Here is a 22,461-nt window from a genome sequence, read left to right as displayed (position 1 = left end):
ATGCAACACTTTGTTGATGTTATCTATCTGAGGAATTTTATGGCTACCTAATCTATGGACTCCGATGGGGAGGGACTAACATAAATAAATAATTAAGAGGTGGAAGGGTAGAATGTGCATATATAAAGGCTTTCTTATTATACAGAAGATCACCAAGATGATCAAAATCCACAGAACAAGCCTCAAATCAAACAGGATACATGATTAACTTTGGCAAAGTCTGAACATCTTCCACAGATGCTCAGAGGAGTTAACTGCTTTTCTGCACTGAGAGGGCAGATGCTTGGATAGCTGCTCCTCATTCTTTAGCTGGGAGGCTTGGCTTAGTGCCAGGCTGGACACATCATACAGCAGGGTCCATATTAGGGTTATTATTTCCTGAAAAAGGAAACGGAATGCAAGGTTTTTTTATAAATAGCATCAAACCAGCAGGGATCCAGACTGTTTGATAGGCTATAGTCATGGCCCAGCGATGCAGCTCCTTGCATAAGCAGCATACTTTTAATGAGAAAAGGGTATTGTTGTGGCATCTTGAATGACGGCCAGGTTCATAAAGGGAAACTCCTCTCTAGAGCATGACATAGCATGGCATTGAGGAAAGCATCCTACTAGAGATTAGATGTCAGATTTACTGAAAATGAAGATCAGCCATTCACTAATCTACTGTGATAACCCAAACCACAGTGATAACAGTGCAAAAATTTGTATCATCACTGTAGTCTGTGAGGCCAATGACAATTTTTTTAAATTCCTAGTGGCATTTACATGAGTGAGAGCAGAATTGCAACCAGATGTAAACAGTTACAGTGAGACCTAGGGACACTGTGGTGATGTATGTGCAAACATACCTGCCTAGCCCTCTCAGCTTCTAAAGCCCAGAAGCACCTAATTTTTCTGGGCAAAGTTGCACTGCTAAGCAGCTCAGGTCCAAGATCCAGTGAAAAGGCTGGAATCTGCTTTTCACATCACTTCCAAGCACATGGCCTAATTTTAAACTGAGATCTTATCCTAAAACCTTGGCAAGTTCTCTAACACGCAAAATGTTTTATGAAAGACCCATGGCTTCCTTAAAATGGCCAAGTTTTAACAGAAAGGAATGTTATTCAATGCTCAGATCAGACTGTCTGACTTAAGGGAAAGGTCAGAGATACAGCATCCTGAAGGACAGTGTATTACCACAACCCTAAGCAAGGTGCTTAATCCTTAGAGAGAGTGATTCCATCTAAATCCCTTCAGGGATCTACTCTTATCACAGAATCACAGAATGTTAGGGATTGGAAGGGACCTTGAAAGATCATCTAGTCCAATCCCCCTGCCGGAGCAGGATTGCCTAGACCATATCACACAGGAACGCGTCCAGGCGAGTTTTGAATGTCTCCAGAGAAGGAGACTCCACAACCTCTCTGGGCAGCCTCTTCCAGTGTTCGGTCACCCTCACCGTAAAGAAGTTTTTCCTCATATTTATGTGGAAGCTCCTGTGTTCCAGCTTGCACCCATTGCCCCTTGTCCTGTCAAGGGATGTCACTGAGAAGAGCCTGGCTCCATCCTCATGACACTTGCCCTTTACATATTTATAAACATTAATGAGGTCCCCCCCTCAGTCTCCTCTTCTCTAAGCTAAAGAGACCCAGCTCCCTCAGCCTCTCCTCATAAGGGAGATGTTCCACTCCCTTAATCATCTTCGTGGCTCTGCGCTGGACTCTCTCTAGCAGTTCCCTGTCCTTCTTGAACTGAGGGGCCCAGAACTGGACACAATATTCCAGATGCGGCCTCACCAGGGCACAGTAGAGGGGGAGGAGAACCTCTCTCGACCTGCTGACCACACCCCTTCTAATACAGCCCAGGATGCCATTGGCCTTCTTGGCCACAAGGGCACACTGCTGGCTCATGGTCATCCTGTTGTCCACTAGGACCCCCAGGTCCCTTTCCCCTACGCTGGTCTCCAACAGCTCTGCCCCCAACTTGTACTGGTACATGGGGTTGTTCTTGCCCAGGTGCAGGACTCTACACTTGCCCTTGTTATATTTCATTAAATTTCTCCCCGCCCAACTCTCCAGCCTGTCCAGGTCTCTCTGAATGGCTGCGCAGCCTTCCGGTGTGTCAGCCACTCCTCCCAGTTTTGTGTCATCAGCGAACTTGCTGACAGTGCACTCTATTCCATCATCCAAGTCATTAATGAATATATTGAATAGTACTGGTCCCAGTACCGACCCTTGAGGGACTCTGCTAGACACAGGCCTCCAACTGGACTCAGTCCCATTGACCACCACTCTCTGGCTTCTTTCCTTCAGCCAGTTCACAATCCACCTCACTACCCGATCATCCAGACCACACTTCCTCAGTTTAGCTGCGAGGATGCTGTGGGAGACCGTGTCAAATGCTTTACTGAAATCGAGATAGACCACATCCACAGCTTTACCATCATCTATCCACCGGGTTACATCCTCATAAAAGGCTATCAAGTTGGTTAAGCATGAATTCCTCTTGGTGAAGCCATGCTGAGTGCCCCTAATGATCCCCCTATCCTTGATGTGCCTAGAGACAGCACCAAGCACAAGTTGTTCCATCACCTTTCCGGGGATGGAGGTGAGGCTGACCGGTCTATAGTTCCCCGGGTCCTCCTCCTTGCCCTTTTTGAAGACTGGAGTGACATTCGCTTTCCTCCAGTCCTCAGGCACCTCTCCCGTTGCCCACGACTTAGCAAAGATGATGGAGAGTGGCCTAGCAATGACTTCCGCCAGCTCCCTCAGCACTCGCGGGTGCATCCCATCAGGGCCCATGGATTTATGGACGTACAGATTGCTTAATTGGTCCCTGACCCAGCCCTCATCTACCAAGACAGATTCCTCCTCTATCCTGACTTCTTCTGGGGCCTCAGGGGTCCGGGACTCCTCAGGACAGCCTCCAGCAGTATAGACAGAGGCAAAGAAGGCATTCAGTAACTCCGCCTTCTTTTTATCCTCTGTCTCCAGGGCCCCCACCTCATTCATCAGTGGGCCTACATTGCCTCTAGTGTTGGCTTTACCTGCAATGTATTTGAAGAAGCCCTTTCTGTTGTCCTTGACCTCTCTTGCAAGGTTTAATTCCAAGGAGGCCTTAGCTTTCCTAGTTGCCTCCCTACATCCTCTGACAACAGACTTATATTCCTCCCAAGTGGCCAGCCCCTCCTTCCATGATCTGTACACCCTCTTCTTCCACTTGAGTTTGCCCAGCAGTTCCCTGTTTAACCATGCAGGTCTCCTGGTACCCTTCCTTGACTTCCTACCTGTTGGGATGCTCTGATCTTGAGCTCGGAAGAAGCAGTCCTTGAATGCTAACCAACTATCTTGAGTCCCCTTACCTTCTAGTACCCTGTCCCATGGGATTTCCCCTAGCAATTGCTTGAAAAGGCCAAAGTTGGCCCCCCTGAAGTCCAGGGTTGTGATTCTGCTAGCTATTCTGCTCCTGCCACATGAGATCCTGAACTCTACCATCTCATGGTCACTACAACCAAGGCTGCCCTCAACCTTCACCTCTTCAACCAGACCCTCCTTGTTAGTGAGGATAAGATCCAGCAGCGCTCCTCTCCTAGTTGGCTCATCCACCATTTGCATCAGAAAGTTATCATCAATGCACTGGAGGAACCTCCTGGACTGAGGATGGCTGGCTGAGTAGGCCTCCCAGCAAATATCAGGGTAGTTGAAATCCCCCATGACAACCAGGCCCTGTAATTGCGAGACTGCTCTCAGCTGCCTGTAGAAGGCCTCATCACCCTCCTCATCCTGATCCAGTGGCCTGTAATAGACACCCACAACAGTATCACCCCTGCCAGCCTGCCCCTTCATTCGCACCCACAAACTCTCAACTCGCTCCTGATCCGCCCCTGGACAGAACTCAATACATTCTAGCTGCTCACTCACATAAAGAGCAACTCCACCACCTCTCCTTAGCGGCCTGTCTTTCCTGAACAAGACATAGCCATCCATGACCACATTCCAGTCATGCGAGGTGTCCCACCAAGTCTCTGTAATTGCCACTAGATCATAGCCCCCCGACCGAACACGGATTTCCAACTCCTCTTGTTTATTCCCCATGCTGCGCGCATTGGTGTACAGGCATTTCAGGGAGCGAGCTGAGCACACCGATTTCACCCCAGGGGGATGGGAGGCCTCCGGGTCTGCCTCAACACTAGAGCGTTGCCCCAGTGGTGCAAGCCCAGCTACTACCCCATCCCCCTTCGAATCTAGTTTAAAGCTCTCTGAATGAGCCCTGCTAATTCCTGTCCCAGAACCCTTTTGCCCCTACAACATAAACCTTTCACATGTATTACCGTCACGCCTGGTGTCTTATAAAACCAGCCATTATCAAAGAACCCAAAGCCCTGCCTGTAGCACCAGTCTCGTAGCCAGGCATTAATAGAGAGAATCCTACTATTCCATCCCACGTCATCACCTGAAAATGGAAGGAGGGAGGAGAAAACAACTTGTGCCCCAGACTCTTTCACCAACCGTCCTAGGGCCTTGTAGTCTTTCTTCATCCCCCTCAGACTACGGGATGCAGCTTCTTCCCCACCTGTCTGGAAGATCAGCAGGATCTTCCCGGGATGTCCCGGGATCACTTAGAGTATTTACCAACCTAATATCTTTAAAAGGCATATACAGATCATTGGTTTAGTTGCACCAGGAAGATGGTTGCCATTAATATATCTCCCAAGCTACTGGCTTCAGTATCACAACAGGCTTCCCCAAGAACCTCTCTTTGCTTTTACATACAATCCAGCTCTTCCTGGGCCAGTGCTGAGAAGCTACCTTTAGGCAGTAGAGTTGCCTGTGAGCCGTGCAGATGTGATGAACACTGAATAAAAATAATAATGGTGTCATGTCTCTGCATTGCCAGCTGAAACAAATCACTATTACTTGTAAAATTGTGTCTTCTTTAGCAAAATTAAAGAAAAAGAAGTGTTTTCTGTGTATTATAAACCAAGGTAAAACCCTCTGCTTTTACTCTGAAGTCTAGGTAGTGGTGACAGTTTTGAAAAGAGACACTTCTTCATGCATTGCTCATCTCAACTATGGATCTCATGTCCTGAAATATGGCCTTACATGGGTTTCAGAATTGATTAGATACATTCACAGTATAAAATAATCCACCAAAGGATTAAAAAAAGAATCAGCAAAGGCTATGTTTGTTCTAATAAATAAAACAAACAGTGGATCATACCATACCCTTACTCTCAGAACAACCAGCATATTATGGCTAAACTCTCTTCCCCACAGACGCCTTGTCCATATTACCTGCTGGGAGCAGCCCCTGCCTGGAGGATCCTCTAGTCTGGGGCATGGGCCAAAACTGTGCTTGGAAGAATGCTAACAATTTACCACTAAGCATGATCATGACACAGTCTCACACCCCTGTTCTGACCCTATTTAATTCATTAGTAAACATCCAGTCAGGAACACCTCTAGCTGAAAAATGACAGGTGAATTGATGAGGAGGTGTAACCCATGCTTGCCCTGGACAGTCTCAGTGGCATGCTTACACTGCTGAAGGCAAGACACTGCACTAGATAGCCTTGTGGCCTGATAACAGCACTATCCTTCCTTATGTTCCACCACTAATATTTTTCTTTCCAATTAGGTTTGTTTCCACGTTGTTTATTTTGTCTTTCTTTCTCCTCAGTGACGGAGATCGTTGGCTCTGACCAGCGGATCATAGGAATTGTGATTCAAATATTCTTCACCCTGGGAATTATGATTCTCCCTGGAATTGCATACTTGGTTCCCACCTGGCAGGGGATCCAGCTGGCCATTTCACTGCCCAACTTCCTCTTCCTGCTCTACTACTGGTAGTGTTGCAATCATTGCTCTTGTCATTATTGCTATCACTATTCAAGCACCTTGAGACCTCTGCTGTGGTCCCAAGTCTCCAATACGCAAGATGATGCAGGTTGGGAAGAAGATATTTGCATGTTGTTGATTTTGGCATTTTCAACGCCGCTAAAAGTGAAGCACAGGCACGTGTTACTTGCCTTTTTCTGCCCAGGGTTTGCCTCTCTCGTCAGTCACAACTAGCCCTTCACAGAACCCTGCTCTGCTCCTGCTTAGCCTGGGGCTGCCAGTTTATCTGGTTAACTTCACCAAAGCCTGCTTTTCCCATTAGCTGTGGGACACTACCTTTACCTCTAATTACATACTCAGTTCAAGCTTGAACTTGCCCTACAGGTTCCCTGAGTTGGGGAGTGCAACTAATGAGCAAGCAGAGCCCTATGCCGTGGTGAACATCTGTCCCAGTGGAATGCAGCCATCCTGTGGGCTGGATCCAAAAAAATTAACCCCATACGCTCTTCCTGCATGTTTTTTCCTTAAACATTGTCTGTCATGAACTTTTAAATTGTTAATCGTCTTAACCCTAGGCTAGCAGAAACTGAAACACTGATCAGTAGGTACTGCTTTGTGTTCAGTTTATAAAATATGTATACATTTGAGTGTGTGTATGTCTATCGTATATTGATACAGCTAGAAGTTTCCTGGTCTGCCTGTGCTTGGTACTACATGTGTTTGGTGTTGACTTTCATTGTTCCTTGCTGTTCTACAGGCACCTTGTTTGCTTGTTGGTTATCATAGTTTTGACATCCATTGTGCAAATACCATTTAGATTTCTTATTTTTCAGCTTTGCAGAGTATTGATATAGTCTATTTTCTTTTTTCTTGCCCACAAAGATCAGATATTTTACAGAGACTGACTTGAAAAGCAGTCCATAAAAGAGTTTCTGTCTCCCAAAGACTGACAAATCAGTGTGTTGTGTATTAACACAGGCAAAAGGCAAAGGACTTCGGTTTACTTGTGATGTTAAAAGGCGAAACTCCTATTTATGACTTCTGTGTTCCTATAGGGTGGTTCCTGAATCTCCACGTTGGCTCCTGACCCGCAAAAAGGGAGAGAAAGCATTAAAAATCATGCACAACATTGCAAAACATAATGGAAAATATCTTTCGCCACATTACTCAGAGGTACTGTCATCTGCTTGAGATAGAGGTTTTTTCCTAAACTTTCTTAATCTTTTGAATGTTCAGTTGTGTTAAAATGTGTTCTGTTTACATGATGGGCAACACTCTTGATGTGTCACACCAGAACAAGGTTGTCAGTCCCATACCTACTTTGTTAATTGCAAGAGGGTGAAAATGAACTGACTGGAAAGACATGGGCTGAAAAAAGAAGTTTGCAAAACAATGGCTCAGGTCTTTCATTTGCAACACTCCTACTTTAAAAACGTGTGGGAAATATCAGAAACTAACCTGAGGGTCAATGATATTTCACAGCAGCTGCTGTTTTAGCTGACAGAGTAAGTGAAGACAGCAGGATCCACTTCCCTGACTCCTTTGCTAGAACTTCCTTTTACGACTCAAAGAGATGATGATGTAGAAGATCAGAATTTAAGTATAAATTTGCTTCCATCCCAATAGGGGGAGAATATGCCCCAAAATTCAAAATAGGGGAAGCACTGTCTGAGATCACTGTTTACAATACAGAAATATATATTTTAGAATTATGAACCTTTGACAAGTGGTCGTGATGGAACTGAAAGGACTGATGCATTTCAATGACACTGTCATGTCATTGTAGCATTTGCCTTGTTCTGTGCTGGATAGCATTGCCTGGGTCTCAGACCATGTTTACCATGGCATTGGCCTTATGGTTCAATGACAACAACAGATGTGGACAAGGTTCCTATTCTGTAACAAACCAGGTCTGGAGCCTAAATGCTAGCTATAGTAATGTTAGAAATCATTATCTGAAGTAAGGAAAACAGCAGCAAATTGTTAGCACAGAGCAGCCCAGAGGTGGCATACTGGATATACTACAAGTATTTCAGAAAGTTATTGTGATTTTCTTATTGAGAAGAAATGACCTACATAAAAATGTCCATCTTTCAGTACACAGTAGTATCCTTTATGCCTACATACATGCATATGTATATACATTCATTTTTATACATATACAAAATTATCATGTGTAACTTTTAACTAAATTTTCACTGAAACTAAAGGCAAAGACTTTTTGGGATGGCAGTGTTTGGAGGGGACTGATGTGTCCCATCCTGTCAGGAAGGGACATCATGATATGTGTGCTTTGTAACAGGTAGTTGGCAACCTGGGTTCCCACAGCTTGGTATCTTAGCTATGTCTTTCTCATTGCTCTTCTTTAGCAAAGGAGAACCTGAGAACGAATTTAGCCCCGCTTATCCAAAAAAGTGGGGTTGTTTCACCAAAATTCTAGAGTATAATTCTGGATGAAAGCCAAGCAGTAATTATTGGCACTCTTAGGAAATACCCGATAGCTGTTCCCAAATCCATAGGATTTTATTTACTTGGTAAGATACAGGCCCCATAAATCATCCAGCTAGCCTAAGCAGCTCTGCTTATTCAGGACCATTTCCACTATAAATACAGACCTTGCATGAAGTGCACATAGGAAGAGGTATGCGGCAACAGAAGTATAGAAATGGTCAGTTGATTTATACCAATTTTCCATTACCTTTCCACTTCATTAAGTGTATGTTAATGACAGTTAATGACAGTTCTGGCAAGTTAAAAGTTCACACAACAGGTTCCGTAGAGAGGCTGGGCCCTAGTCTATACTATGCCTCTTAGGATATATGACTGTGGACTAATAATTTTGTAAAGTCAAAACTAGACCTATCAGCAGAGATGAGTGTGCTGAAACGTTTCCACAGCCAGCTGCTTTATTCATAAGTAAGTAACTTGTTCAAGTGCCATAACGTTGCTATAATGGCATTTCTATGAATGTTATGTTGCTCAGGGGAGTACACGAAGCTTAATGATGGGGAGGGGAGTTTGTCAGGGGAAAAAGTTGTATATATATATAACTCTCTTGGCCAAGAAACGGGATATACTGGATAAGACTGTTGTACATTAGTGAAGCAGCATGACAGAAAGAGTTTTGATGAGCAGTAACAAGCTAGACCAGCAATTAGTGAACCATTTTACTGATGGAAGCTGAGGCATCTCTGTGATACCAGCCAAGGTTAGGAAATGCCCTCAGCTGTCCCACAACACAGAATGAGCTTTGCTAGTCATCTTGGAGTAACATCTTATGCAACTGGAGGACTGCAGACTGAAACCGGAGGGAGAGAAACAAACTGAAAAGACTGGCTAAGGAGAAAGTAAAGGGTAAATCCATGTGTTGTTCTTGGCTGGGGCATATACCCTGGTGAGATTCTTCCATCCTGGTCAACATTAACCAGTGCTGAGTGTGGCCCGAGACACGCAGCAGGAAGGTTGTGCTGCTGCAGGTTCCCCTCTACGTTCAGCCCTGCGCTCCTACACTTGCTTCCCCACTTTAAACATCAGCATTTTCAAAGTGTCACATCAGAATGGAGATGTGTGTCTTTCCCTACTTTTTGTCTTAAATTATATTTAATTTTTTTCTGAAGTGTCCCTGCTCATGACCCTAAGCCACTCACAGCTGCAGCAGATTAACCTCCACACATCCAGATTTGTGCTGGATCTGTTCCTGGGACCTTTTTAATATACAATGTCTGTCATCCTTGGTGCTGTGCCCAGAGGAGAGAGAGCAGCTCCAGGCAATGTGTTAGTCGCGGATCAAGTGTATTTCTTGCATTAACTCACATCAGAATTCACTTGCACAAAGCGACTCTGGAATTTCAGGCAAAGTGCTGCAGGTGTGGAGGGACAGGGAGAAGAGAGAGGTATTATCCATCTGTGCATTTTGGCTAAGATTTTCCAATATGTCTGTAACAATTTCATTGGCCAGGTCCCTGACATGGCTCTGCATGTAGCAGCCTTGCATTTTTATTGGCATGCAGAAGCCAGAGATGACCTTTTTATGAAAACAGATAAACATTTGCTTCTTTTGCTCTGTGAGTTATGACACTGGTACAGTTCAGCTCTGCCCAGAACTCATTAAATTACTCATAAATTATACACTTTTTTCCAGTTGCTTGTAATTATCCTAGCATGCTTTTTTTTTCAAGCTTATTTTTTCATTCTTGGACTCTGTCCAAGAGCAGAATGGATTGCAACCAGCTGACTAAGAGCTGCTTCTTGAGAGGGCTATGGGTCAAAAACCTCTCTCCCTTTATATATATTTCTACTATATAGACATACATATTTCTAGTATATATTAACTTGCATACAGATGTATTAGAGACATGCACGAATGTACTGTCTTGTGCAGAATTAAGCATGTGCAGCATTATATGTCTATGTTATGAGAAATCTTTAAAAAATATTGCAGAAAAACTGATACGTAATTTGGTGGGACATAAAAATGCTAGGGAAGTTGGTTATAAAACTGCCTCCAGAGTTTTCAGAAAGTGTGTCTTTGGAAACATGGGCCCTGTCATTGAATTTCTGACTGCACTGATGTGAATAGCAAAGCTCTCCTTGACTTCAAATAACAAAAAGAGGATTTTTTTCCCTACAAAGGGTTGACTTTCCACAGTGATTTTTTTTCATCCATAAAAATATGCTCAGTCATGCTTGGGGTTATTATGACTTTATTAAGACATGAAAATATATGGTAGCAGCCATGCTGAATTTATGTTTAGACCTTTGGAAAACTAAAACCATATTTGCACAAAGTCACAACTGATGGCTGGCAGCCTGCTCTTATAAACACAGTCATGGCAGTTTTATAACCATAATATGAAAGAGTCCAAGAGCAGTGCAGAAAGCCAGCAACCTCTGCCTGCCCCCCAAAGGGCTCTGGCGCACAGCAGAAATGGAATCACTTTGAAGAAAACTGCATCTCGTTACAGAAGAAAAGCAAGAGGGAGTAGAAAGGAAGTTTAAACAAATGTGAGGTTTCTCTGTCCGCTTACAAAGTTTTGTGTCACTCACTTATGAAAAAGTCATGCATAAATACATCCAGCCAAATCTCACTGGACAACATCTTTGCTACCTTATGATACGAAAAACAAATACAGGGCAAAAGCTTTGGGTATAGCCCTGGCTGAGCCAATGAGACCCTCGGGCAATGCCTGTGGCATTATCTGTGTTCTCATCATGGATCTGCATGTTCCCACGTGCTTCTCCATCCTTTCACCCACATCTCCCCACCAGCCCGGATCATTTCCTTAGGCTCCTGTGCCCACATGGGCAGCGGGTGTTGTGGTCATAGAGAGGGATCTACTCCCCTCTTTGCTCTCTTAGGGCTCCTCTCAGAAGGGGGCCAACAACTGAGAGTCAAAGCAGCCAGGCTGCCTGAAATCCTCCTAAAAAAGACACAGCAGGTTTAACCCCATGTTTCCCACAGCTGCTTTGAGAGGTGATGGCAATCCCAGCCATGGTTGCCAGTTCGTGGGCGGTCTCACAATTTGTCCCCACCTAAAACCACCTCTGCTGTCTCTTTCCTCATCTTCCTCACCGGCCAAATGAACATATGAACAAAAGGGCTGCCATCTGGCTTGGACATCACAGTTAAAAACTGCTGGCCACAGTCTAAAACAGCATCCATCAATGTGCCTAATCCCTTTTTGTCCCTGCTAATATTCTGGCTCCACAATATCCTATGACAATGAACTTCAACATGTAAACACAGGCTGTATGAAATCCTGCCCTTTTCTGTTGTTGTTAAGCCTTCTAACTAATGATTTCATCGAGTGCTTCATTGTGACTGTATTGGAGGAAACTGTGAACAGATTTACTACACTTTGTAGGCAGTATGAGGACCATTAATTCACATTTTGCAGGATTTTTTTCTTCGAGGGTAAAAGCCATGGTTAGCACAGTGCTTATGCATTTTAAGACTCTCCGAATTTCACCAGTTGAATGTTTTGTAGAACCCAAGCACCTTCACAGATCTGCTCTTTCTCTCACTCCTCTTTTCTTCCTGCTGCCCAGCTGTGCCACCTGCTGTGTTCCCAAGCCCATTGCTTGCTGATCACCCCCTCTCTCCCTGCTTCCCACAGCCCATCGCTTTGCCCTTCCTGCCACGGTCTCCTCCTCTCTGTCATCTCTGGCAGAACGCAGCTCTGCTTCCAGTGACCCTGATGTGACAATGACAGCATATTGCCTTCCAAGAAATTCCAGGTCAGCCTCTCCCAGTTTACAGCGAGGAAATAATTTTTCCACCCTCAAGTCAAAATTGGGGATTTTTTTTCTCATTTTCGCATGATCATCATTAAGGAAAGCCCACAGCTGTGTCCAGTTATAAGCTATTTCCCATATCTGCGCACTGCTCTGGAGTGCTAAAAGCAGCAAGCTGGCTCATCAGCACCTTTGCTCGCTGGACTGGAACATTTCTGAGCACCATCTTTACATATAAACTCTGCCTGAGCGCCTGCCTGACCCCCAACAGCTGACTCTACTGCTTACTTTTCTCCTCAGATCACTGTTAGCAATGAGGAGGTCAGCAACCCCTCCTTTCTTGACCTGGTGAGGACTCCCCGGATGAGGAGGAACACGCTCATCCTGATGTACGCCTGGTGAGTGCCCATGTCAGTCTATCTTATTACCGGTGTGGGGGCGGGGTTTGAAGAAAAAATCCCTTGTGACTTTTAGGGTCTTTCCAGCTGCTTGTAGTCATTTGTTTGCCTCTCAACTTTTTTCTCCCTTTGCTGTTTAGGTTCACAAGTGCCCTGATCTACCAAGGGCTTGTCATGCGCCTAGGAATTGTCGGAGGAAACCTCTACCTAGACTTCTTCATCTCAGGAGCTGTGGAGCTGCCTGCTGCTCTCCTGATTCTAGTGACAATTGATCGCATTGGCCGGCGCCTTCCCTTTGCAATAAGCAACATTGTGGCAGGAATTGCGTGCCTCATTACTGCCTTCTTGCCAGAAGGTATTTCGCTACCCAACATCAGGCTCTTTAGGTCAATGACTTCTCTCTGACACTCCTTAAGCAAGGACAGCAGGCCACACAAAACTGCAGATAAAAGTAAAAGTGGCTGGTGATGCAAGCAGCACAGCAGTCATGGAACAACATACCTTATTTGCCTATAGATTGCCCTGGGACTTGTAGTAGTCCTATCTTTGATGGATGGTGAGCAACAGCTGAGTGTAGTCTTAGAAAAAATGTGGATAAAGACCCTGTACTGTTTTTGAAGGCAAATGCAAGGGTATACAAACATAAAGGAAAAATACATTTCCTGACTTGGAAGACACTTGATGATGTAAGAAATCAGTGATTTAGCTGAGGCAGCTTGGTGGTCTTCTCATTTGCAAATAAAATGACGCAAACCACAACATGATGTAGGGGCTGTGGCAGACAACACGGAGATTGTTGCCCTAACCTCACCCTCCCTGGGGTTTGGACAACGTTAAGGGGTTGGAGGAAAGGTATGGCTTTTGATTAAGTCATTCTTATCTGGTTTCAAGGACAACTAAAAGGTCTGATACTGCACACAGACTTCCCAGCACTCCTATCTTTTCTTTAAATTGTTTTCCCTCCTGTGTATTTTTTTTTATCCCCAGGGAAGCATTTGGAGGTGCTCTGGCGCAAATGTTACCACATCAGCATGCTTTGCCTTAGCATAGCTGAGGACCAGCAACTGAATGGGCATTAGAGAGGCTTATTCCTCCCCAGGGATGCTCCTGTCAAAGTAAGGGACAGTCCTGGCCAGCCTTAGAGGTTTTAGTTCCTGAAGTTATATCGTGGGGCAATCATTTTCCTAGAGAAGAGCCATGAGAAGCCACTTCAAGAGTATGATGTGCCCATGAAAATGGGCAGGTTTGTGATGAGTGCAAAATGAAATCCTTCAAAGAAAGAGGTGTGTTAGTTCACCTTCATCTCAGTTAAGCTCCCTTTAAAGGGATTCCTCCAAAAGTACTTAAAATTAATGCTATATGCTTGAGGAGCATCACTGCTTTAATAGAAGCAGAAACGACAGGAGAAGGAAATGGAGAGGGAAGATCAACAGTCTGTTCCTGGTGCCAGCACTGATGGCTCTGTGACCATGCCCTGGGATGTCACATCGTCATCACTTGTTTGCATGAATTGGTTTGACCACTGAAACTCGTGAGAACTAACTCTGCTCTCCTGGCAGATTTTCCCCAGGTCCCCACTGCTGTGTGCCTCTCAGAAGAGCCACAACATGTCAAGCAGATGCCAGCCACCCTGTGTGCCTGTGGCAAATCCCCAGATGCAGGGCACAGCAATTCAGGCATGGAGGGCCTGGTCACCATGTCACCTGCTGACTTTGCCAGAATTGTTCTCCATCTGTTAAAAAAATACAAAGAACCCACTGGGACAGCAGGGACTGGGGACTGTGGATTGCCTGGAGCTAGGGCTGTTGCAGGAGGAGGAAATAAAGAGTGGCATTGGGGAATTACTCCTGCAGGACACCTACCTCTAGCACCTTCAAGCATTTCAGGCCACACCACATGCTGAACACAGTGCTGAGCACAGGTCTGGGGTTATAGCAGGAGCATCGTGTAGGGCTGGTATGGCTTGAGTAAGGGGAAAAAGCAGTGGCCTGGGGCCAGCAGGATGTTGCCACCAACCTGCTCTCAGTAGAGGTGAAGTGCTGAAGGGACCTTGCCAAGGAGAGGACAGCCTGGGGATTAGACATTTGCAGATGGAGTAGCTGAGGATCAAGTTCTGCTTTCAAGAAAGGTCTGTTTATACAGATGGGAAAAGCTACAGTGGCAGCCTGTGAGCGCTTGGTCATGCTGGGGTGCTCACACAGTTTGAGTCCCCTGGCAGAGGGAGGAGGCACATGGACATCACCCTCACCTCAGGGTTCTGATGGGCTGAAGGGGTGCCAGGGAGACAACATGGATTCATTTTGTTCTTTCCATCCTTTGCTTTTCTTACAAGTGTTTGAAAACAGAACTTTTCAGGGCAAAGGCAGTGTCTCGCAACATGGGATGAAATTTGATGGGGGTTTGTTTGGTTGTTTTGGAAGGGAAATAACCCCAAGCATCTCATTTTTTGGTTCAGAATGAACTGAAATGTTTTCTTGTTCTTCCTGTTGAAGTTTTGAGCAAACACAATCACTGCCAGAGCCCTCTCCAGTGGCAGAGTTCCCCTCTGTGCCAGGTTCAGGCTTGTTGTTTCACTCGCCTCCCCATCTGCCCAGTCGTGGTTAGACCACACAGGCGACCGTTCTCTCCCAAGAGCATTGCAGAAGTGCTTTTTGCATTCCTTGTGACGCTCCTCCAGAGGCCACTGACTCTCCAGAGAGGGCAGTCGGAGTGCTGAGGGGTCACACACGGGGAGACAGGATGGCTCTGCCCTGCGGTGCGGGCGTGACCGTCACACCCCTGCTGATGCATAAGGGCTCCCCGCTGATGTGTACAGGGTGGTGGCTGGGTGCCAGAGCTCAAGCAGAGCCACCCAGGCAGTGTAAGGCCCCTGGGCCAGTTGTGCATGGTACAAAGACAAGCACCAGGGAGGGGAAGGGGGAGGATGGCTGGGGTAGCATCATTAGGAGCGTGTCTAATCTGCAATGGCTAGACAAATTATGAGGTGTAGTTGGCCTACTCTAGGGAGAATTATCTTACTGTTGCTGAAGATGCACCTTTAGACATAGCTGCTTTGTGGTCAGAAGGCTTTAGGAGGTGACTCAATGGTGTTTCTTACAGCATAACATCCCTATATAAATAAATGCTTCTTTCCAGAGCACAATTTGGATGTAGTCCTGGAAGCTTTTAACATTAATTCCCCCACCCATGCTGTTATGCCCCACCAGAATCTTGAATCAATTGATTGGAAGTGATTTCTGACTCTCTAAAGCAGCCTTGTAGGATGCTAGAAAGCAATAAATGCCGGTATTGATTGATATCTACGGGAGTGGTCTTTCAGCCTGTTTCGCTCTGATCCAGTGTTTCTGTGACACAACTTCTGCTGACAGGGCCCGGGGCTCTCAGAAACACTCTGCTGGCACAGCAAATCAGACTTCACCTGGGTTTCTTTTTGAATGAACAGATATCCCATGGCTCAAAACGATGGTCGCCACACTGGGAAGACTGGGAATCACGATGGCTTTTGAAATAGTCTACCTTGTGAACACTGAGCTGTACCCTACGACGCTGAGGTATGTCGAAAGCTCCCAGGAATCTTTCAACTTTTCTCTCTGCTTTTCCCCATTCCCTATTTCACCACTTCTTAGTAAAACTCGGTTTTCTCCAGAGTTTCTTAACTGAATAGCCACTGCTCAATGTGGATGGCGTATTCTGACAAGATAATTTTGGAGATAAGTCTACATTCTGCTCCTTAAACTGCTGGTTCATCTGTTTGGTAGCGCCTCTCAAATATCTGGCACTCTTTTTCTTTTGCAGAAACTTTGGTGTTTCCCTGTGCTCAAGTTTGTGTGACCTAGGCGGGATCATAGCCCCATTCCTGCTTTTCCGATTAGCAGCCGTTTGGTTGGAGCTACCTCTAATTATTTTCAGTAAGATGTGATTTAAAATGTACTTTTGGTTTAAATCTCCTCCTCCTAACAGAACTTTTATTTGGGGGCAAAAGTGTAGTGTGTGGCCTCATCTCCCCCTCAAACCAGCCCCTCTCAACCTTCACACCTAGATCAAGAGGCTAAAGAGCAAATGGGTGAAATGTGGGTGATTTCATGGCACGCTATGGAAGAGCTCAGGTTTGCTTGTGTGACTTGCCTGAAGGAGCATAAAAGAAACTATATGAGGTGCTTTAAGACTGAAAAGCCTTACAGCTAAGTTCTGTAATTGCAGAGAAATAAGCTTAATCTCCCAAGAGTAGATGTTAATGTCCTTTAAAAAATATTTGGTTTGGGTTTTTTTGGTGTGTATATATATGGATGTTGTGTTAACCATAACTATTTATTCCTGTCAAACTCTTTTCCTCAGTTGCCTTTTGGAAAAAACGAGCCCCGTGGATTAATTCTGTGGGAAAAAATTAGTTATTTCTCACAAGGAAGCAGGACTCTGTGGCTAAACCAGACTTCAGGAGACATGTGACTGGGAAAAAAGCAAAAGCGATGTGATAGAATAAGAAGGGAAACTGGTGCTAATTAAATTTTAGCTTGAAAACAAGAATAGAAAGACAAGAGACATTTTAAAAAATTGCCATTATTCCAAGAATAGGCATATATAGAAGTACCATTCACATTATCTAGTTCTGAAATTCTGCTGCTGCTGAATTGAGTAAAGAGCTACGTAATCGGAGAGGAACAGAGAGGACTATGCAACAGTCAGGGATTTTACTTTTCTCTCTAGCTCTTCTATTTTTGACTTGTTATATACTTTAAATTATATCTATGCAGGAAATTATTCCAAAATAACCATTCTTGATTATCTATTTCAAATTGGCTGTCTATCTGAATGCTCTTTCCCAAGGACTACTTTTTATTCTGAATCACATAATCTACTTTGGCCATGGATACAGGAAGAGAGTACTTCAGGAAAATCTCAATGGTCTCAAGAAACGCAGATGCATCTACGTGATAGAGCCCCTTCAACAAAGGCAGATTTGTCTTATGTGAGAAATACCATCCTGGTTCCAGGGCAGTTTGTATGAACTTGCCCATGTGCATTTATCTCAGGTTTTTGACTCCTAAGATCTCCCTTTTGGGGCAATTCAGGCTGCAAATGAACCCCTAGCCCTCAAGTTTTTTTTTTGTAATAGGTTAAATTAATGCAGCATAAAGATGGTTGATAAGAGTAGGGTAATCAGAAATAGCTGTTGCACTTCAAAAATCTCACTTTAACTTTAATCTGAATAAACTTTCCTCAATGGATAAACCCCAAAAATAAGAAAAATAAACCCTGAATAAGAAAAGTAACAATTTTCTTACTGCTTTTGTATTTCTTCTATGTCCATTGTAGGTATTCTCGCAGCTGTCTGCGGGCTCCTAGTATTGCTTTTACCAGAGACAAAGGGAATCTCCTTACCAGAGACAGTGGATGATGTGGAGCAGCTTCCAAGGTATGATATGTGTTTTCTTACATTTACTTGGATGAAGTTTCCTGAAGGTATTCTCCTTCAACCTTGTCAGCTGTCATAAGTTATTGATGTTTTCCAAGCGTCAAAGTAAATTCCCTACTCAGGCTGATGTTATGAGCAGGTGGCATTTTCCTCAATATGAATGTGAACTTTTCAACACTAAGGTGTGTTGTTAAAAAAAAGCATGGGGATAGAATCTATATTTTTCTCATAGAGACACAAAGTTGTCTTGTGCACCTCTAGAAGCAGAAAGTAATAGTGTCCAAGAGAGAGACTGCAAGGTATAGCCTGCAGCTCTCTGCGCAAGAAAACCAGCCATTACCTCAATCAAAGCATCCTGTGAGGAAGGGCCCTTGATCATGGGAGCATTTCCACAATTTGTGAAGTCATTGGAAATTTACGTACAAGATGAATTTATAGCTGAAGAGCTATAGGCACAGCTTTCCCACTCCTGGCACATGGCAATCAAGACTGCACTGCACTGCAGGCACACAGGGGACGTTTACACCTTGGCTTGCTTGGCAGTAAATTTCTTGAGGAGCCAGTGCTATACATTAACGTTTCAAACAGTGGCTTTGGATATTACATCAAAAACTTTTGTCCGCTTCAATGTACAAACTAAAGAAAGAGGAATTTTTCTATGCAGAAAGTAAATGTTTCAGTAGTGCAGCTTGGACTACAACCTGGATTACACCTTTTCCTGTTTCTTTCACCCTTATACCCCTCTCCCCTTCTGTTTCTTCAGTCATTTTGGTAAATGTGACAAGAAGCGAAAACACCGGGACACCAACTCTTATATTTGACCTTTGAAGGATGGCACCGAGCAAAGAACCGTCTTCCCATACTGGGAATTTGTTCTCCACCTGCCACTACTTCAAAATTTGCTGCAGAGTATGGATTAAACTCCATGTTCTTCTTCTGAGCACAAGGACGTTTAAAACAAGCAGTGTATTTTTCTATAAATATGGAATAAATTAATTTTTTCTGAGTATGCTGTTTGCAGGAAGGGAACACTCTGTGGTTCTTGGTAGAGAACAGAACAGCTTAAAAAAGATGCACTATCCAGCTCAGTGAGCTCTTATTTATTTTTTTATACTTGAGCCTGTTGTTTATTTCTATTGTTAGCTTACACCTTTGGGTGTGGAGGGTTGGAAACAGTACTGCTTGTTTAAGATTTGGATGACTGGGAAAGAGAGGATGAATATTTCAATCTGTTCTCCTTTGTTCCTGGAGAATCTGGACAAACAGAAGATCTGGTGGCGGCTTGGGAACGAGGATGCTGATCAGCGCAGTCCTTTCTCTGCTCAGGAGGGATGGGAATCAGAGGCGTGCATCAAGAGACCCTCACCCTGGTCTGCTCCTCTGCCCCAGTGAGCCTCTGCCACAAAATCCCTGCTTCCCTCCCTGTTCAAGGGCTTTCTGAAATGTTGCAGCAGTCCTCCTCCTCTCCTTCCCAGGGCTTTATGTAAGTGTCACATCCTACACAGGGCATTAGCTCTGCAGGTCAGATTGTCCTGCTGCCCATCGGTACCTCCCCCCCAGACCCAGCTGGGGTTCATGTGCCACCCCATTGTCCTGTCCCCTGGCCAGGGACCCCCGTGTCTCCTGAGGGAAGGGCTTCTGTCTGCTCTCCCCTGTCGGGTGCTTTTCCAATCCTCTCTTTCAAGATCTGAGATTTTCCCTTCTAAAATATGCTCTCTGCCCATCCCTACAAAAAAAAATTCCCTCTCCTTGACCACTGCCAAGGTGACCCCCAATTTCTGTCCATTTTTATTCATTATTATTATTTGTCATCTTTCTGTCTTGGGGATAAATTATTTGGGTTATTAACAGGGATGTTAAGTAGTCTTGGGAAGATGAGCAGGGATGAGAAAATAGCTTTGGTTATGGAGGCCCTGGTTGCTTCAAGCTGACATGTAGAAGAATAGCTTGAATCTGCAGCTCTGCAAGCAGATAGCAGGGACAGCCTGCCTTCCCTTCCAGCTGTATAACCTTCTTCATCAAGCATTGGGTCTTGGCCACTGACAGGTAAACAATACACTCCTTACAGTGAAGGACTTGAGAAGATATGGTGTTCAAGAGGTATTCTGTTACCAACAGAGAGTTAAATAAATAAAAGAAAGCAAATGAGCTCTTTTAATGGCCTTGTAAGCTCAGAAAATAGCATATTGGGCATAAGCAAATATAGGGCTGAGTTCTGAAGGTTCATACCACAAATGAGTACTGCTAACAATGCAGTCAGTGCAGCTGAATGACTACTGCTCCAGTCTCACCATCTTAAGAGCACATATAGGCAGGTGCCTGCACAGGGGGATTTCCTATGGTGAGGAATATACTGTGCATTTCAACAGTTCCTGACTCTCCCTGCCTTTTCCCAGCAACTGCCCATACCACCAACCCTGCTGGAGGAAAACAGGACCTTTACTAGCAATCTCGGTCTAATGTTTGCATACTTTGAGCAGTTAGCGATAAAGGGCTGTCTTTCAAGGCTGTTTCTACTTCCTCTGAGGCATAGTTAAAGGTCAATGGGATGCTGAGCAAAAGTCATTGTGATTGAAAGATATGAAACTAAATGAACATTTCATAATATATCTGGCTAATTGGCAATATCTAGAAGACAACCCAAAACTAGAGCTACTGCTGCAGGGAGAAAACTCCTCCTACACCAACGCGGTCTTCTGCAGATAGCTGTAAACTCCCTGGGCCTGGCTGGCGGAGACCAGGCCTGAACTGGAAGCTGTGGGTTTGCACTGGCTGGGTGCAGTGTCTCAGCGCAGGGTGGGAGCGCAGGTGCCCAGCTGCAGAGCTCAGTCCTGCCTTCCTCGCACCCAGCCAGCCCGCACTGTTGTCACAGCCCTTGGAGAGCCAGGGTGAGGCGATCAGATGCGATGCTGTATGAACTGAGCCTCCCTCTTCCTTTTAATGTTCTTCCTTGTGAATTTTACATTTTTTTAATCAGTTTCTGAAACACTACAGCAATCTGAGAAGGACTGTGGAGACTGTTTAAAGCTACGGCTTGCAAAGAAATATCAATATTTTTTGCCATCTGCTGCTGTTTGTGGACAATTAAAATGTGCTGAGAAGTGAGAGACACGAAGACTTGTTTCTGGCCTTTCTTTATTTTGCATAGCATTATATGTTGCTCAGAAGAGAATATAAGTGAAATATTTCAGTATGTAAAATGGCTAGGAGCAGTGTCAGAAGTTTGCATGTATTAATTTTCTAAAAATTCATTATGTAAAGGACTGCGGGAAAAAGCCTGTCTATTGTTCTGACTTCTAATATGATAGTACTTAATAACTTCAGGTAGAGTTTGTCTTTGGTAATGGCTCCTGTGCTAACCCTTACCCCGAACAGGGGGATTTTGTAAGACAGAAAAATCCTCCTGTCTCTGTGAGACTTTGGGTTGCCTCATGAAGGTTGTGAAGTGGGCAGTGACCTGTTGTACAACCAGTGGTTTGGTGACTGTTGTGTGTGAGAGATGATAGATGAGGTGATGGAAGCAGAGGAAGAGCTTCAGTGAGGGAGGGCCCCGGGGGAAACCAGCCAGGGTTGTACAGACCACTGGACAGGCTGCTTGTTTAAAAAGAATTATTATAAATTCATATGTGCCTCAAACCACTTAATACATTGAGCCTTATGGGAAAGTCCTACAAACTTCTCAGGTGGCAAATCAGTGTTCTCCTAAACTGCATGGGTTGACACTAAAAGGGCTGTTGAGACCCACCTCAGTGAGGGGCACCTCTTCAGGAGGGGCCGAACACTGCCAGCTTTAGTTGTCTTGCATGTTTTATACTTCAGAAGCTCAGTGAGAGATTTGATGTGTATAGCAGACAAAGGATCACCGAAGCGCCGCCAAAGACTCACGTTCAACATGACCACAGAAGCCCATGAGCTTTGTTCTTCCTGCCTGCAAAGAGATTCCCCAGACCACAAAATGGGTGAATGTGTTATTTGATCCAAATGTGCCACTGCCACCAAATTTGCCTTGTTACTTTGTCTAGTCTATGTGAGTGGCTAGTGATAAGTGGCAATTTTTGTTGCCATTGACGCTCTCGCAGAAGGAAAAGATCACGATTTACATGCTTTAAGAGGTTATGAGGTGGGACTTCTGTAGCCGCTCAGGCGCGTCTAGACATTTCTGGCGGGTTTGGCAAGGACAGCAGGGGTGGGCTTGTCTGCCTACAAGCCAGGTTATCAAACCGTGCCTGCAGGAGTTCATGTTTGAAGAGCTTTACAAATCAAAGACCAAGCTGTGACACAGAATTTCTGTTGTTAGGGAAGTACTGTGCAGATTTCTTGGCTGACTTAATGATCCAAATTAATAGATACAGAAAATATGCAGAAGGGTATTTGTGCCTAGTGAATCCTCCCAACTAGCGAGGTGGGTAAGGAATGCTTTATCAGAGCTGTTCCTGGTCAAGAAGGTGATGCCCTGAGACCATTGCTTCTCCCAGAATCAGACTCCAGGTGTAGAAGCCTTAAAAATCACTCTGCGACCTAACTCTGTTTTATAGCTCTCATATCCCTTTAGGTCTACGGGAGAAAAAAAAAAAAGAACTCCTAGGATGCAATCCATCCC

The 22,461-nt window shown here is 44.7% G+C and overlaps 1 protein-coding gene across 1 annotated transcript in view; it reads left to right on the top strand.

Moving 5' to 3' along the window:
• The window catches only part of SLC22A3 (solute carrier family 22 member 3), a 37,674-nt gene extending 16,368 nt beyond the window's left edge, over nucleotides 1-21,306 (top strand). Inside the window, exons 4-11 of the mRNA XM_068400160.1 lie at nucleotides 5,659-5,824; nucleotides 6,872-6,989; nucleotides 12,351-12,448; nucleotides 12,589-12,803; nucleotides 15,891-15,999; nucleotides 16,244-16,356; nucleotides 17,762-17,861; nucleotides 18,625-21,306. Of these exons, the coding sequence (XP_068256261.1) occupies nucleotides 5,659-5,824; nucleotides 6,872-6,989; nucleotides 12,351-12,448; nucleotides 12,589-12,803; nucleotides 15,891-15,999; nucleotides 16,244-16,356; nucleotides 17,762-17,861; nucleotides 18,625-18,682 (977 nt within the window). The 3' untranslated portion in view covers nucleotides 18,683-21,306. The remainder of the gene's footprint in view (nucleotides 1-5,658; nucleotides 5,825-6,871; nucleotides 6,990-12,350; nucleotides 12,449-12,588; nucleotides 12,804-15,890; nucleotides 16,000-16,243; nucleotides 16,357-17,761; nucleotides 17,862-18,624) is intronic.
• Nucleotides 21,307-22,461: the final 1,155 nt, after the last annotated feature.

The sequence above is a fragment of the Nyctibius grandis genome, chromosome 1, assembly GCF_013368605.1.
Source record: "Nyctibius grandis isolate bNycGra1 chromosome 1, bNycGra1.pri, whole genome shotgun sequence".
Taxonomy (NCBI): Eukaryota; Metazoa; Chordata; class Aves; order Nyctibiiformes; family Nyctibiidae; genus Nyctibius; species Nyctibius grandis.
This window is presented reverse-complemented; position numbering and strand designations above follow the sequence as displayed.